The sequence below is a fragment of the Ailuropoda melanoleuca genome, chromosome 15, assembly GCF_002007445.2.
Source record: "Ailuropoda melanoleuca isolate Jingjing chromosome 15, ASM200744v2, whole genome shotgun sequence".
NCBI classification, from domain to species: Eukaryota; Metazoa; Chordata; class Mammalia; order Carnivora; family Ursidae; genus Ailuropoda; species Ailuropoda melanoleuca.
In genome coordinates, this window is record NC_048232.1 from 5,703,778 (window position 1) to 5,718,682 (window position 14,905).

General features: G+C 41.8%; 1 protein-coding gene across 9 annotated transcripts in view; it reads right to left on the reverse strand.

Annotated features, from left to right (window-relative positions):
• PRKCQ (protein kinase C theta) overlaps positions 1 to 14,905 on the reverse strand; it is a 200,702-nt gene that overhangs the window by 132,883 nt on the left and 52,914 nt on the right. For 4 of the 9 annotated variants that reach the window (XM_034644269.1, XM_034644277.1, XM_034644268.1 and 1 more), the window contains exons 2-3: positions 7,095 to 7,221; positions 2,847 to 3,044 (exon numbers count right to left, since the gene is read on the reverse strand). In XM_034644269.1, coding sequence (XP_034500160.1) covers positions 2,847 to 3,044; positions 7,095 to 7,221 — 325 coding nt within the window. Of the gene's footprint in view, positions 1 to 2,846; positions 3,047 to 7,094; positions 7,222 to 7,387; positions 7,468 to 11,702; positions 11,845 to 14,905 lie in introns of those variants that run through there. The other 5 variants (XM_034644273.1, XM_034644274.1, XM_034644275.1 and 2 more) reach the window with 4 other exon arrangements.

Sequence of the window (14,905 nt, forward strand, 5' to 3'; positions counted from 1 at the left end):
AGGACCGAATTTGAATTGTGGTTAAATAATTTCCTGGCTATGTGACCTTGTGCATGTCACTAAGCCTTTCAATCTCTGCAAAGCTGACATAAAAGTGTCACAGCATCACAACTATTAGAATTTTACAATAACATAAGCACATACTGCTTGGTCAACTATAAATCCTCGTTGTAGCTTAAACAGATCAATGAGAAGAGAAGTGCTTTCAACGTCAAGTATATATACCCGTTCTATGGTTTGTGGAATAAGTAATAAAGAGGGGGACAAAAAGGGAACTAGAAGAGCAAGAAATAAGGGGCTGGTTCCCAAGTGAAGTGGGGAAAATTGGTACCAGGTGACCACAAAGTTATCAACATTCAGGACTTAGTGGTGATGGAGGAAATTGAACTAGTTAGCTGCTGGAAAAACAGTATCCACAGGAAATCACATCACATCATGCTTTTGAGAGTGAGCAAGAGGTAACCATACGAACAGCTGAAGCGTTGGGAAAGCAGAAGGCAAGTCTCAGTGTGGTGTGTAGAGACTGGATGAAGTCTGTGAGATGAAGGGCAAATTTCAGAAAATAGATAATACATTTTTTTGTGGGTACATCTTTTTTTTCTTTTTATGTTCAATTAGCCAGAACAAGTGTTTGATGCAGTGTTCAACGATTCATTAGTTGCATATAACACTCAGTGCTCATCACAACACGTGCCCTCCTTATACCCATCACCCAGTTACCCCGTCCTCCCACTACCCTCCCTTCTGTAACCCGCAGTTTGTTTTCTAGGGTCCAGAGGCTCTCGTGGTTTGTCTCCCTCTCTGATTTCTTCCCATTCCGTTTTCCCTCCCTTCCCCTGTGGATATTTTTTAGATACAGAAATTATTTTTAAGAAAGTGGATTTCAATAGAGCAGGGCAAATCTAAGTCCAGAGCACCCTGTTGGCCCTTAAACACAATAAATGAAAGTAAACGAAGAAATGTTCTTGGGGGAAAAAGCTGTAAAACGTAAAAAGGTTGCTTAAGTTAAATGAGGATCTGAAGGCCACCAAGTGCTTATGTCTAAGTAACCCTAGAATGCAAAAAAAGTGAAAACTCTGACAAGAATAAAATCAGAAGACACCTGGGCGAGAAATCCAATACAACTTTAAGGGATATAAATAGAAAACCAACCTGTTCATCAGTGAAGCCTGAACAAATCAATTAAAAATTAGTTATCCGTTTGTTAACTGAGAAGGAAATCAAATAGCATGCTTTTTTTTTTTTTTGGTCTTTTTGTTTTTAAGATTTTTTTTTTTTTTTTGGACTCAAAGTAGGTCAGCTTTTTATTATCACTCTTTGCCAGCATAAGATTTTATTTTTAAGTCATCTCTACACCCAATGTGGGGCTCGAACTCACAACCCCAAGATCCAGAGTCACACATTCCACCAACTAAGCCAGCCAGGCCCCCCAAAAAGCATGCTACTTTTTAAAATTTCGGGATTTGGTGACTCTTTTTTTTTTAAATGAGGCAGAAAGCAGAAGATAAGGGGGGATGAGTGGAAAACCGGGTAACGTTTGGTCGAATTAATCTCTTGTTCTAGCTGAGCTCAGGGCCGCCCCACCTCAGGCCCCGAGCAGACTGGCGTCTCACACTCCCCAGGTTGTGTAAACCTTTTCCCATGAAGTCGTGCACCTGTGACTCGATTCAGTTAGCCTGTTCTACCTGCGTAAGCAGCACCCCCAAAACGAGATCTGTGTCCATAATCGTTTCTCCAACCAGACATAGAAATGCGCCAGTTACTGCTGGGCTACATTTACTGAACATACCTAAGCATGGGAACTTAAAAAAAAAAAAAATCTTAGTATATAGTATATATCTTTAGTGACTTTAATGACTTAAGTGTCACCAGCAAAGATGTATGTGTGTGTGTGTGTATATGCTCTCCTAAAAAGTACTGATTTTTTTTTTGAGGTCCAAAATTAAAAAATGACACAAAAAATCTAGTTGTTAGGTTTCCATCATTCCGATTTTGAAACCAGCAACTTCAAAATCTTCTGGGTGGAGTTGTTAAAAATCGGAGTTATAGGAAACAAGCAGCAAAAAGTTTAGATTCTCTCCTTTTGCATAAATGATAAAACCTTTGAAACATTTTCTGGGTTTTAGATCATTTAATAACAGTTTTTACTGGTGTTTGTGGTTGTTTTGTTTTTTCATCTTGTGGACCCCAGAGATTTTCATGAGAATTTTTTACGCTTTCATATTTCACTCTTTCCTTTAACCTTTCTAAACATTCACTACCCAAAGAGTTATAATCTAAGTTTTCAAAAACTTAGTGTAGCAACATGGGTTGTGTGTGATGTACTATTTGGTACAAAGTGAGCTAAGTGAATAGTTACTGCTAAAAAAATTAATAGGGATTGGCAAAGTATGGAGAGGGAAGATTACACCTTACATGGATTTTTGCTGGTCCCTTCCCTTATCTATCACCTTATCTAATCTAAGATATCAAGAGATCACCTAGATAGGATATCTCAACAGACAGTCAACAGCTAGGTTCCCAAGTTAAGGGGAATTTGTGATATTTCGGAGCTTACTTTTATATTTATAAATCAGTAACAATTCTTCATTGCCTAAGAGACCTCCTTCTACCTTACACAGGAATCTAGATATTTGAATTTGTCAGTATGTTTAACAGTCCACAACAAACAGTCATTGTCATTATTAAGTCATCAGTGAGTAAGTGGTAGGGAATCTGTTTACCCAAGACTACTGTGTCATAATTTCAGGATGACACTGACACTGTCCACTAGTCTTCAGCGAGCATGGTGCTTATGACTTAGTGGTGTGGACACTTTAGAAGAAGCTCACAGCCTGCATATTTACCCATATCTCTGCCTTCCCGTTGTTCTTCCTGCATCGCTCAGCCAGAGAGGAGAGCTCGACGGTAGTTTCGGATATCAGGTCCATGTTCTTGCCCTTCACAATGATCTGCATGACTCTTCCCTTGTTGATGTGGGCATCAAAAGTGCTGTCCCAGGGCGGGTACATAGTTGGCTTTTTCTGGATATACATTTGCCCATTCTCTAGGAACAGAAGGATATGTTCTCATTACACCTTTAGCCAATTCTGGGAAATAATTCAGTTTGACAGTGGCTCCGCTCCCTCTGGTCTCTAGGATATATAATTCCATTGGGAAGTCAAAAGTAACACGTAAAACAATTAGAGACAATATAGGATAGGAAGAGACAGTCCCAAGGTCCACATGCAAGGTGATAACATTAAAACTTAAGAATCAATCTAGTAACTTAAGCAACAAAAAATCCTTCAAGCAAATAGAAAGACATCAGGGGCCAAGCCTGCTTTATTTGGGAGGGCAGAGTGACCTAGGTCCCATTTTCTACATGTCATACACTTTTATGCCTCTTGGGATCTTCCTTTGATGATCTACAAAGGGCGGACACACAACTAATTAATTTCACTGTCATCTGGTTAAAAAGAGTCAATAGAAAACTACTGTGTGGGGCGCCTGGGTGGCACAGCGGTTAAGCGTCTGCCTTTGGCTCAGGGCGTGATCCGGCGTTATGGGATTGAGCCCCACATCAGGCTCCTCTGCTATGAGCCTGCTTCTTCCTCTCCCACTCCCCCTTGCTTGTGTTCCCTCTCGCTGGCTGTCTCTATCTCTGTCAAATAAATAAATAAAATCTTAAAAAAAAAAAAAAAAAAGAAAACTACTGTGTGTTCATCTGAAAGACTCCATGGCATAATTTAAGGCTTATAGTGAATGCTCCTTAAAAAGACATTTAAAAATTTTCCATTTGACATAAATGCACTGTGAGGTAAAAACCTTTAAAACATAATGAGCCATTATTTCGTTCTCTAATTCTAAAGTAAGGATACATTTTACATGCACCTTACGCAAAAGCTAACAGGTAACTCAGAGAGGCAGTGGTCTTAATCCGTGGGCTCGGGGAAGCAGGCTGCAGACCTACAAGTGAGAAAAGGCAGGCAGGTGGGAGACCTGGAAGTGGCTGATGACAAGAGCTATGGTCAGGGTGGTAAAGCGCAAGGAAAACCTCTCCAGAACCACCAAGTGATCGGGAAAGAGTTTGCTAGAGGGATTAAGTGATGTTGGCATATCTCTCATCCCCACTGGATTTTCTGTAGTGTTTATTCTTTAATCATTTCAGGACCAGCAAACTGAGTGTTGGTTTCTTGTGATAATAAGCACACTAAGTGGCAGATTTAGCAATTCAGAGATCTTGGTAAAGCGAAAGGGAAAAATCCATTTAAGCATGGAAACAAAGCAGTTCCGACTCCTGACGGCCCCTTCTTTCTGATGCACGATGCCAAAGCGGAACACGCACCCAGCATTTGCTAAATTGTCATATGGGAGGTATACAAGCACTTGAAGAAACAGAAACTTCCAGTTTTAGATAAATCTGGCTATTAAAGGGATAAACTCTGACAACGTCGAGGGTGGAAGAGGAAGGGGAAGGTTTTTATGGCTTGTTTAAAAAAATTTAACTGGAGATTGGACTTGAATTTTAAAAATACCAATGGCAATTCTAATGACCACAGTAACATTTTACTTCCACAGACGGGAAGCCCCTCTTTCTCATGATGCCTCAGCGGCAACCTTTCTCCACACCCCTGCAAGGGACAGTGATGCCTGCGGGAAGGCTCTTCTCATCCTCTCATTCGCTAGGTTTGTAATCGCCTAAAAAGAGGACCGGAACTCAGGATCCTACTTACAGTGAATTTTACCATTTCCACAAGGCTCCCAGACTGACAATACTCTGCCCTGTCTGTCCCTGTTCTGTTGACTCATCATGGGAAATGCCATCTACGGCCTCCAAGATGGATACATTTTTAAAAATTGCTGCAGCCACTGTGGAAAATAGTATGGAGGTTTCTCAAAACTTAAAAATAGTACTTCCACTGCTGGGTATTTACCCACAGAGAACAAAAACACTAATTTGAAAAGAAAGATTCACCTCTATGTTCACTGCAGCATTATTTACAATAGCCAAGATACGGAAACAACCTAAGTGTCCAACAATACACAAACATATAAGGAAGATGTGTGGGCGGGCGCACACACACACACACACACACACACACTGAAATATTATATGACCATAAAAAGGATGAGATCATGCCATTTGCAACAACATAGATGGTCTAGAGGGTATTAGGCTAGGTGAAATAAATCAAATCAAAAAAGACAAATGCCCTGTGATTTTTTACTCATATGCAGAATCCAAGAAAACCAAATTAATGCACAAAATGTAGACTCAGACCTATAAATATGGAGAACAAACTGATGGTTTCTAGAGGGGTGGGGGGGATGGGAAAAATGGGTAAAGGGGAGTGGGAGGTCCAAGCTTCCAGGGATGGAATGAATAAGTGGGGATGCAAGGTACAGCATGGGAAATACAGCCAATGGTATCGTAATAGAGTTGCACAGTGACAGATGGTAGGTATTCTCGTGGCGAGCATAGCATAAACATACAGACTTGTCGAATCACATCAGAAATGAATATAACACTGTGTGTCAACTGTAATCAAATTAAGAATTCTAAAAAAAAAAACATAAATTCTATAGAAGTCATACTTGAATTGTGATGGGCACAGTGACCCCTTTTCAGAACAAAACCAAAACAAAATCAAACACCAAAGTCTCCGAACTCCGCAGGCTAACCTTTTGGAAAAACAAAGTCTTCTTTTCTGACAAGGTCTCTTGATCCACATGGCTGATCAGACCAAGTTCAAAGGCAAGGCCAAAAGAAGAAGAAGAAATTTTAAAAAGGCTCTCAGGAGGCAAAGGTCAGCGAGGCCTGTGGTTACAAAGAATGGGATCCAGGAGACCCATTAAGTCAAAAGCGCCTTTGAAAAACTCAGACCTTTTACGCTTCAAAGGTTCCTGTGACATTTGAAAGATTTTAGACTGGGAACAAGTGCCATTCTCACTTTTAACTGAACAGGAGAGAAGTCCGGGCAGAAGGGAAATCAGGGTGACTGAGGCATTCTCAGCTGTGATGCACTCACAATGGCTAGCAGGACGGAGTCGGACATAAAGCACAAACCTTCTAAGGGAGGAAAAAGCCAGCCTGGTAGGGTTTGGAAACCCAAGATTCCGAGCTGGAAACACCTCGTTGGAGGTTCTCAACTGCTGGATCGGGTTCCTCCTGCGTCTGTAAATGCCTCCCCACAAGACGCCTCTTAAGGACTACACCACATGAAATAACACACCCCTCTCTGTCCCCAAGCCTTCGCGCCCCACTTTGCCTGCTTTGGTTTTCTGCCCAGCGCTTCTCATCATTCCCTATATCCCAGTTTATTCCATGCCTCTCTTCCTCTGCTAGAATAGAAGCTCTAAGGAAAAGGTACTTTTTCTCTCCCATTGCACACTAGACACTCCATAAATCCTTTCTGCATAAATCAACTGGAATGGCTCCTACAGTTACAACCAGCCTGCACTGGTGTTAATCACATGTCTCTACGACGTGTCCGCTAAAACAGGAAAGGTATGCAGGGAGATAGAGAAAAGTAGTGAAATTGGGAGAATGCTGGGATGTAAACATCCGTGGTGAGATTCCAGGCAGAAGAGGATTATTTTAATTGAGTGATCTAAACACACGAAAGGAACCTTGGGATCTGTCACACTTTGCCCCACACCGTGAACTGCCTGTAAATATCTACATCTGACAAAACAGGACAATTCTTTCTCTCATCCAGGGTTTTGTAAATGCATAAGTAAGTTTTCTGAAATTTGGGTTCTAATGGCTACCTATTCTTTTAACATTCATCTAAGCTTAGCCCAAAGAAGAAATAAGCCATCTTTAGGGTTAATTGTACGATTATGAAGACTTACTCTATCTGTAATCATTGGAAACAACCAGGGTTAACACTATGGGTCCCATGTTCTACTCGAGCTTCTCAGATTTTATCAGCCCCATTAACTCCTCACATCATGTCCTAGCTCCCACACCCTTGAGGAAGTACTCGGCTTGGCATCAGTTTCCTACACTGTAAAATTAATAGATGACTCTAAGTTCCAGGAAGGACTTGCCTCATAGTTCACAGCAGGACCTTCCTCCTCCCCCACCCCCAACACCCACTCAAGCTTACCCGATTCAACATATTCTTTGACAAGCACAGCACAGTAAGGGTTAACAGCCTCTCCTTGACATGACTGGCAGGACCCACAGTCAAAGTTGGACAAACCAATTCGAAGAAATGGTGACATGGTTGCTCCCTGAAAAATGACAAAAGACAAATGCTATAAAATAAATTATTTTCGGTGTCCCATTCCCATTTATCCAGTCCTTTATCACCAGCAGCCCAGGGGCTCAAATGGCTCAGCTATCAATTCGAACAAACGCCTTTACTTCCCCTTCTGCAAAGGACATTCCTGGGCTCACCCCAAACCACAGACTGACTTGCCAACGAGAGAGGCTTTCTGGACGTCTGCATTACTGGACCTCATCAGTGAGAACTATAATTCCACTCTTAATTTAATGGAGTGACATTTAATAGTTGCAGAGAGAGGCAAAAAATTTCCAACATTTTATTTCTTCTATTATTCGAGTAGGTACCCGAGAAACAATACATAATAACAAGAAAATGAGTTTAGAAAGGGTGAGTCTATTTTAGTCACAACAGTTAAATATGACACCACAAAATTCTTACATGGGCTATTTATGTGTGTGACGCAGTTGGCTCTGGGCATTTAGCAGCTGAACTCTGTTTACTGCAGACATTCCAGAAAGGTCTACTTTCTTCACAGTCACGTATACGTGTATATATGTATGCATATATGCACATAAATATACATATATATATATATATCTATATATAATAAGTCTTTGAACATTATAAACCACTTCAAAAAACCCTAAATCATTGCCCACCATAAAGTCATGCTTTATCATCTAAGGATAAACAAAGTACGTCACAAAAGCCAAATGACCAATAATTATTCGTACCTTGAGATAGAGGTGAAAACCATCATAATGGTGCCTAACAAATTCTAGGATTCCAGTCTGATTTCGCATCTGCCAGTCCTTCCTTGTCTTGTTTGGCCACTTACCTCAACTAACCACCCCCACCCCCAGAACCCACTTTTTTTTTTTTTTAACCTACTTTTCCATGAGGTCCCATTCATGTGAAACTATCATCTGGTATTCAGTGAAAAAGTTACTTCTTTGCTGCTTGTCTCTTCTTGAAGTGTTTTCTCCTCCCTACCTTTCCCCCACTCTCTTAAGCAAGCCAAAGGTAAGAAGAACAAAGCATTAGCTGTCCTTTCGACCTTTGAATAAAGAAGAAAGACAACTCTTCAGAATGTGAGGACCAACGGCATACCTGGAAATCTGAGGCCCATGATCCCGAATCTGGTAGAGCCATTAAAGACCGCTAGTTCTCTGAAATGCTGGTGGTCTTTGCATATTTTTTGAACCTATGCAGACAGCTTAGGGACCTCGACAACTGCTATTAACTTCATGAATTCTAAGGAAGTCTCGATTTCCCACAGTGTAGCCCGTTTAATTAAGGGAGACGGTGGTAGAATCATCATATTTGCCAGGTGTTCTTAGTCTCCGGAACACGTTCTGTGTAAGTCACACTGTTGAAACAGTTGCTAGATGACTTCTAGATGTGTCTTTGGGGGCCCCCTTCACCTTCTGAGTTTAGGATTCTTGGACAGGAGCCGAGCTAAGGACTGAGAGCACGCTGGAGAAAACTTCCTTGAGAACCCCCCTTTCCTGGGTCACATAGGTCTTCTGGACAAATGTATCTTTCTGCGCTAATCAGGAAGGGTCGCCAAAAACTATCCTCATTTACGAGAGTGCCATGTGCGGACACTCTGAAGATTTCCTCCACACGAGTAAAGGTGAGTAATTAATTCGGATTTGAATTTGGAGGGATCATTGACTCACAAAGCCTGAGTGACAACCACAGTGACCTTTAGTGACGGCTGTGTCACTCCGCTATTTCCAGGCTGGGTTCAGAATTAGCAGCAGCAGCTCAGCACGCACCTGGGAAAGCCTGTCTGGGGAGCAGAGCGAAACCTCTAGGGTGACCAGGGTTTCTGGTACAGTATGAGAGACAGTCGTGGTGGAAGCCTCTCTCCTCCAGCACACCTCGCTTACACATCAGTTGACCTCCTATCTCCCTAGCAGTCCAGGTCCGCTTGCCCTAGCCCCTCACGCATAAGCATTTTGACAGTTTACGAAACGCGTGCACCTGTTCCATGGACAAGCCACGGCCTCTCTTTCTAAAGGTCTAGTCACGGTGACGCGATCTGACAGACTGACGTCTAGAAGAATCGGCATCTGTGCACTGCACCTATCATGTTCTTCCTTCAGGGGTGCGCTTTTAAGGCAAAAGAAAGCATTTTATTCCTGAGCTCCTCAGAACTTTTCCCCCTCCTGTAATAGCAATGTGATCATTATGCAATATAAAGAAAATACACAAAACTGGTAAAAAAAGCCTCCTCATAGTTCTACCAGCAAAAGCAAATCACTATTACTATTTTGATGTGTTTTCTTTAGTCTTTTTTAATGAACAGGTTTTGTGGTTTTGTTCTACGTGCTGTGCTCTTACTGCGTTTATGGGATTATATTTGGCTTTTTAATTTAACATTTTACCAGAGAAATTGTCCAAGTTAGTATGTTATCTTTGCAAGCATCCTTTTAATTCTTGCACGATAGTCTAACGAGGGGCAGCTCCATGATCTGCTTTACTAACGTCTTATATGTTTAGACTGTCCAGATTTTCCATAATAGAAATATAGCTGTGATAAGCACCTTTTTACAATCTTTTTAAAATTTAGGGATATCGCCTCAGATCACTAGAGTAGTCAATATCACTAGATCAAATGCTATTACTATTTGTAAGTCTTACACAGTTAAAGAAAATAATAAAACCGAAAGGCAAAGACCTAACAGGGAAAATATTCATGGTAAGTACAATGGACAATAACTAAGCATCGTTCTTACATAATAAGTGTACCTAAATTTGTAAAAGCAAACAAAACAAAAACTGCCTATGACCCAAGTACTTAGTGGCAATGACACAAACTACACCAAATATTTGAAAACACCATAATTGTAACTAGGTATGTGGGAAAATGTTCAGCCTTGTGAGCAATTTAAGAAATGCAAAATAAAACAAGATATGGGGCACCTGGGTGGCTCAGTCAGTTAAGCGTCTGTCTGACTCTTGCTTTTAGCTCAGGTCATAATCTCAGGGTCATGGAGTTGAGCCCCACATGGGGCTCCGCCCTCAGTGGGGAATCTGCTTGAGACTCTCCCGTTCCTGCACTCTCTTTCTCTCTCATAAATAAAGAATTCTTAAAAAAAATTAAGCAAGATACCATATAATTGCATTTACATGACATTCTTGAAAAGATAAAAGGCTGGAGAGAGTGGTTAGCAGGGGTTTGGACAGGGGACAGGGTATTATACAGATATAGCATGAACAAGTTTTGGAGAGAAGATTAAGCCTGATTTTGGTAGTGATCACAGAAATCTAGATTTAAATTCACAGAATTATGCACCAAGAACAACCATCAATTTTGCCATATGATCATTTAAAGACCAAAATTTTAAGATATGCTGTTGGCATTTCAAGGCATGGACTATAAATTCAGAGGTTATATAGATAAAATGCACGTTAGGTACAGATGAAAGAATACACATTAGGAAACTGGGAATTCATATAATAAAATATTAAAATCTAAAGTAATCAAGAGTAACTTCAATTTACTGAAGGGAAAATGTCAGAGCCTTAAGAAAAATAAATAGTTTTTACTCCGCTATTTAAGCTCTTTCAAAAATGTTTGCATTTTGGAGCAAACAGCTGAGAAAAAATAACATTAGAATTTGATAATGCATTTTCTTTGGGGATCTTTAATACTCAACTCTTGATTTAAACTATAATCATAAAATGAGTTAAAATACTTAAAATAGAAAATACAACACAATGATACTTTTTACCCATGCAATTAGCAAGTATTTTTGAAATGCTCTTACCTAACACTGGCAAGGACAACACGAATCCTACACTTTGATATAATGCTGTTGTGAGTGTAAATTTGCACAACCCTGTTGAACACACACACACCTGTGTGTATGTGCAGTATGTGTACGTATGTATAGATTGAGAGCCTAGAACATCTGTAATTAGCATATAAGGGTGAAATTAACACGAAGGATTTTTGTGGGCTGGCCTTTTGTGCTCAGAGCTTGATGGTAAAGGAGAAGGGGGATTTCCTTGGGTGCTAAAATAGAAACGGGAATTGCTATGTATAATTATACATGCATTGGAATAGCATCTATTAGAGATGTCTTCTCCCGGTCTCTCTGTGGAATGCAGATTTCATAAATGTCCTCTTTGCTGGCCATTCATGATGGCCTCACCCTTTACAACAAACAACGTGTGTACAGGAGTGCCTGGCCAGGCTGTTCTGGGGAGTGCAGCAGTCAGGTCCCTCTACAGACCTCTCTTTGGAACTACACCATCACACATTCCATCTCTCCCGGACAGCTCCTGAGGACCCTCAACCTGCCAGATCTGAGCAGAACTCACTGTCCTGCCTTTCGGATCTGCCCCTTCTATTTTACCAGGTCCGTGACTGGTACCATGGCTCTCAGCTCAGCACTCAGAGGTCACCTTTTCCCTCTCTCGCCAGAGCCCGTCTGCATTGTTTCTTCCCGCTCTCCTCCCTGCTCCACTCACCTTAACCGGACTCCACACTGCACCAGCTTACATGTCACTCTACCCAGTCTTGGCACCTCTCACTCCTGGTCAGATCCGCATCCTGCAGCCCAAAGGATCTTACTTAGGACCGCACAGAACTATTGCAGTCTCTCCAATGTGTCAAGCTGCTTCACAGCTCTGGGCTTTTAGTAATCTTCGTCCCTCTCCCTGGACCGCCTTCCTATTTCACTCATCCTCTATCTGCACCCCACCCCCACTTCCTCACCTTTCAAGTTCCTGCTCAGTCCCTACCTCCTCTTTGAAGCCTTTCTTCCCTCCACCTCCATCATCCTCCCTCCAGCACATCTTGGTGGAGTCCACTCAGCCCTCCAGGTCCCCCACAGCTTTCTGGGTAGGGCTGTGAGACAGCACCTGCCATCTGTACTTGCCACGGCTTATCATTTCCCATTTCTGAGTGCAGTAGATCCTGTCACTCAAATTCTCTTTGTCTCCTGGTTCTCAGCCTCCAAATTTGGAGGACATAGCAGAGCCCCACCAGGATTTCTCTTAATTCCGGAGGTGCTACAGATAGTCAGAAGAGGGATGTGACTCAAACCAGAGCGGTCCCTCTGGTTTCATCTGCAATGTATCTAGCAAAACCCCTCCAGAATGAGTGCATGTGGGTGCCTTACTTACTAGACCCGAGCTGTGATAAAGGGTTTTCTCGATGAACACATTCCTTTGGACATTTCAGTTAGCTCTGTGGGGTTGTGGAGGAGATCCAGTGCTGGTACTCACACAGCCAGATTTCCCTATAATACTTAATTATTTGTATTGGTTCACACTGGTCTTCCCGAACAAGGCTGTGAGCCCTGACAGTAGGGACCAAGCCTTAATCAGCCATGCATCTCCAGGGCTGATCCCTCCGTCTGATATGTAGTAAATACTGAATGCATTTTTGCTGAGGAACTTAATTTTCAAGAGCAATGCTTTTGAAATAATCTCTTAATCTTCATGCATTTCTTTTACCTGCAAGGATATACTCTGGTCCAACGAGGCAGCAGTCAGTAGTGAAGTCACTACAAGGGAAATGTCCCAGGCATTGTTACAGACAAAGAACCCATGGCATTATGAACTCAAATGCAGGAATTACGTAGTCTCCCTAAGCCTGTTCTTTCATTTGGAATGTGGGAATAGTGCCATTACTTGTCTCAAAGGGCAATGCGATGGAATGGGCAAATACATGGAGGTGCTTGGAACGGGGCTGGCACACAGTAAACTCAAAAATATTAGCTGTTATTATTATTACTGCAACTCTGATATATTTTCCAACAGACTTTCCTGACTTTATTAGTTTGTACCAAAAAAGGGCAGGAAGAGAGTAGAATCTTTTAGGAGCACATCTGGGCTGAATTATGCGGCCTCCCTCTGTGCTCTGCCACGGAGCTCCCATAAAACCCCACATGGATCTTTCCTAGAGCACTTATTACCCTCTGATAGAGTCATCTCAATGCTGACACTTATCATGATGGACTGTCCGGTATGCCCACAATCTTCTGTGCTTTCGCTATCTCAGCTGCGAAATATCATCTTAATACGTACTTTAAATTTGCAGAGAATCTTTACTCTTATGACTCAATGTTTTCACCTTTAAGTGTGATCTCATTTTTCTTTAGCAAGCGGCTCTGACATGGGGAGATGGCCAAGTATAATTGCTCAGCGGCAGGCTTAAGGTCATACACCAGCTAGTGCTGAACTGAGAATTCTGGTCTTGACTCCCTGGGTGCTGACTCACCTACTTAACCAGACTGACTCGCCCGCCACCAATCAAATCTTCCAAATGCTTTCACAGTAATGTTAAGGATTCCACCACCTAACAAAAGCTGAGGAAGAGAAGTTCCATAGAAATAGAAAGCAACAGAACTTCTATATGCTCTCATGAGCTTAAAAAAAAAACAAAAACAAACCCAAGACTTCTCTTTCTCTGCAGCAGGTGAAATAAGAATGAGCATACTTCTTTATTTAAAAACAAAAGTGTGGACAGCATTTGTATTACTATAATTAGGCGAGATGTCTCAGTGACAGAGGGAGAGTCTCACAGAAATCTCAAAACCTCAAACATGGAGAAGAGAGAATACAAACGAATCAACAGTCAACCTGGGAACGAGAGACAAAAAAGCATTCGATGGCATCCAAATGGGTCAGCTCAGCCAAAGTTTGGGAAATTAAACATCAGACAAACGTGAGCAAATTAAGTAACATCTGTAGCTTTTATATTCCTCTACAGATAGAAAGGTTTCCTGGGTAGAAGTGACTGTGGTAGAAAATAACCTATAAATTAAGAAAAACTGGCCTTGCGATGCGCAGAGAAGAAAGATGGTGAATAGTGAACGATCGAATGAAAAGTGTTTTGCCAAGTTGCTAAGTCTTCCACAAAGTAGCATAAAAAGAATCAGATTAAATATTAGCTCTTGCCCACAAATATGGGCTCAAAAGTGAATTAAAATAATAAGCATGACCTGAACATACTATTTTAAAATAACCCCTACAGTTCGTGTTGCAACGACTGAAGAACGTAGTAAGCCTAACATGCATCCCGCTGTTAGAACCAGGACGGAAGTGGATTTGTTGACAGAGCTAGTACTGCCCTCCTACCTGAAAACACTAACAAGACATCCCCCACCGACAGTTAGGGACTGAACTGTGTCCCCCACAAATTCATACATTGAGAGCCTAAGTCCCCATATGACTGTATTTGGTGTTAGGGCCATAAAGGAGGTAACGAAGGTTCAATGAGGTCATAAGGGTGGAACCCTAATCCAATAGGATGGTGTCCTTATAAAAGAGGAAGAGACACCAGAGATTTCTCTCTTTTCATGGTATGGGAAGGAGCCATCAACACGCGGGAAGAGAGCTCTCATCAGAAACCCACTTTGAGGGTGCCTTGATCGTGGATGTCCAGCCTCCCATTAGTGGTGTTCTGTCATGCCAGCCGCAGCAGAAAATAACTAATAAGACCAAAAATAACGTAGAAACAAATATTGAAACAAAGAAAACACCTGGATGACACTGTTCCTATCCTGACGCTCATTTTAATGTGTGACATGAACAGGTCGTCCACTAGCGCAGAGCTCTGATTAGATTGCAGCAGTACTCCAGCACACGGTCCCGGTCCTTGCTGCATTAAATCCTGGCTTCTTAACCTGTTATTCCAGAGCCTCCACGCGTTGGCTCCCACGTGC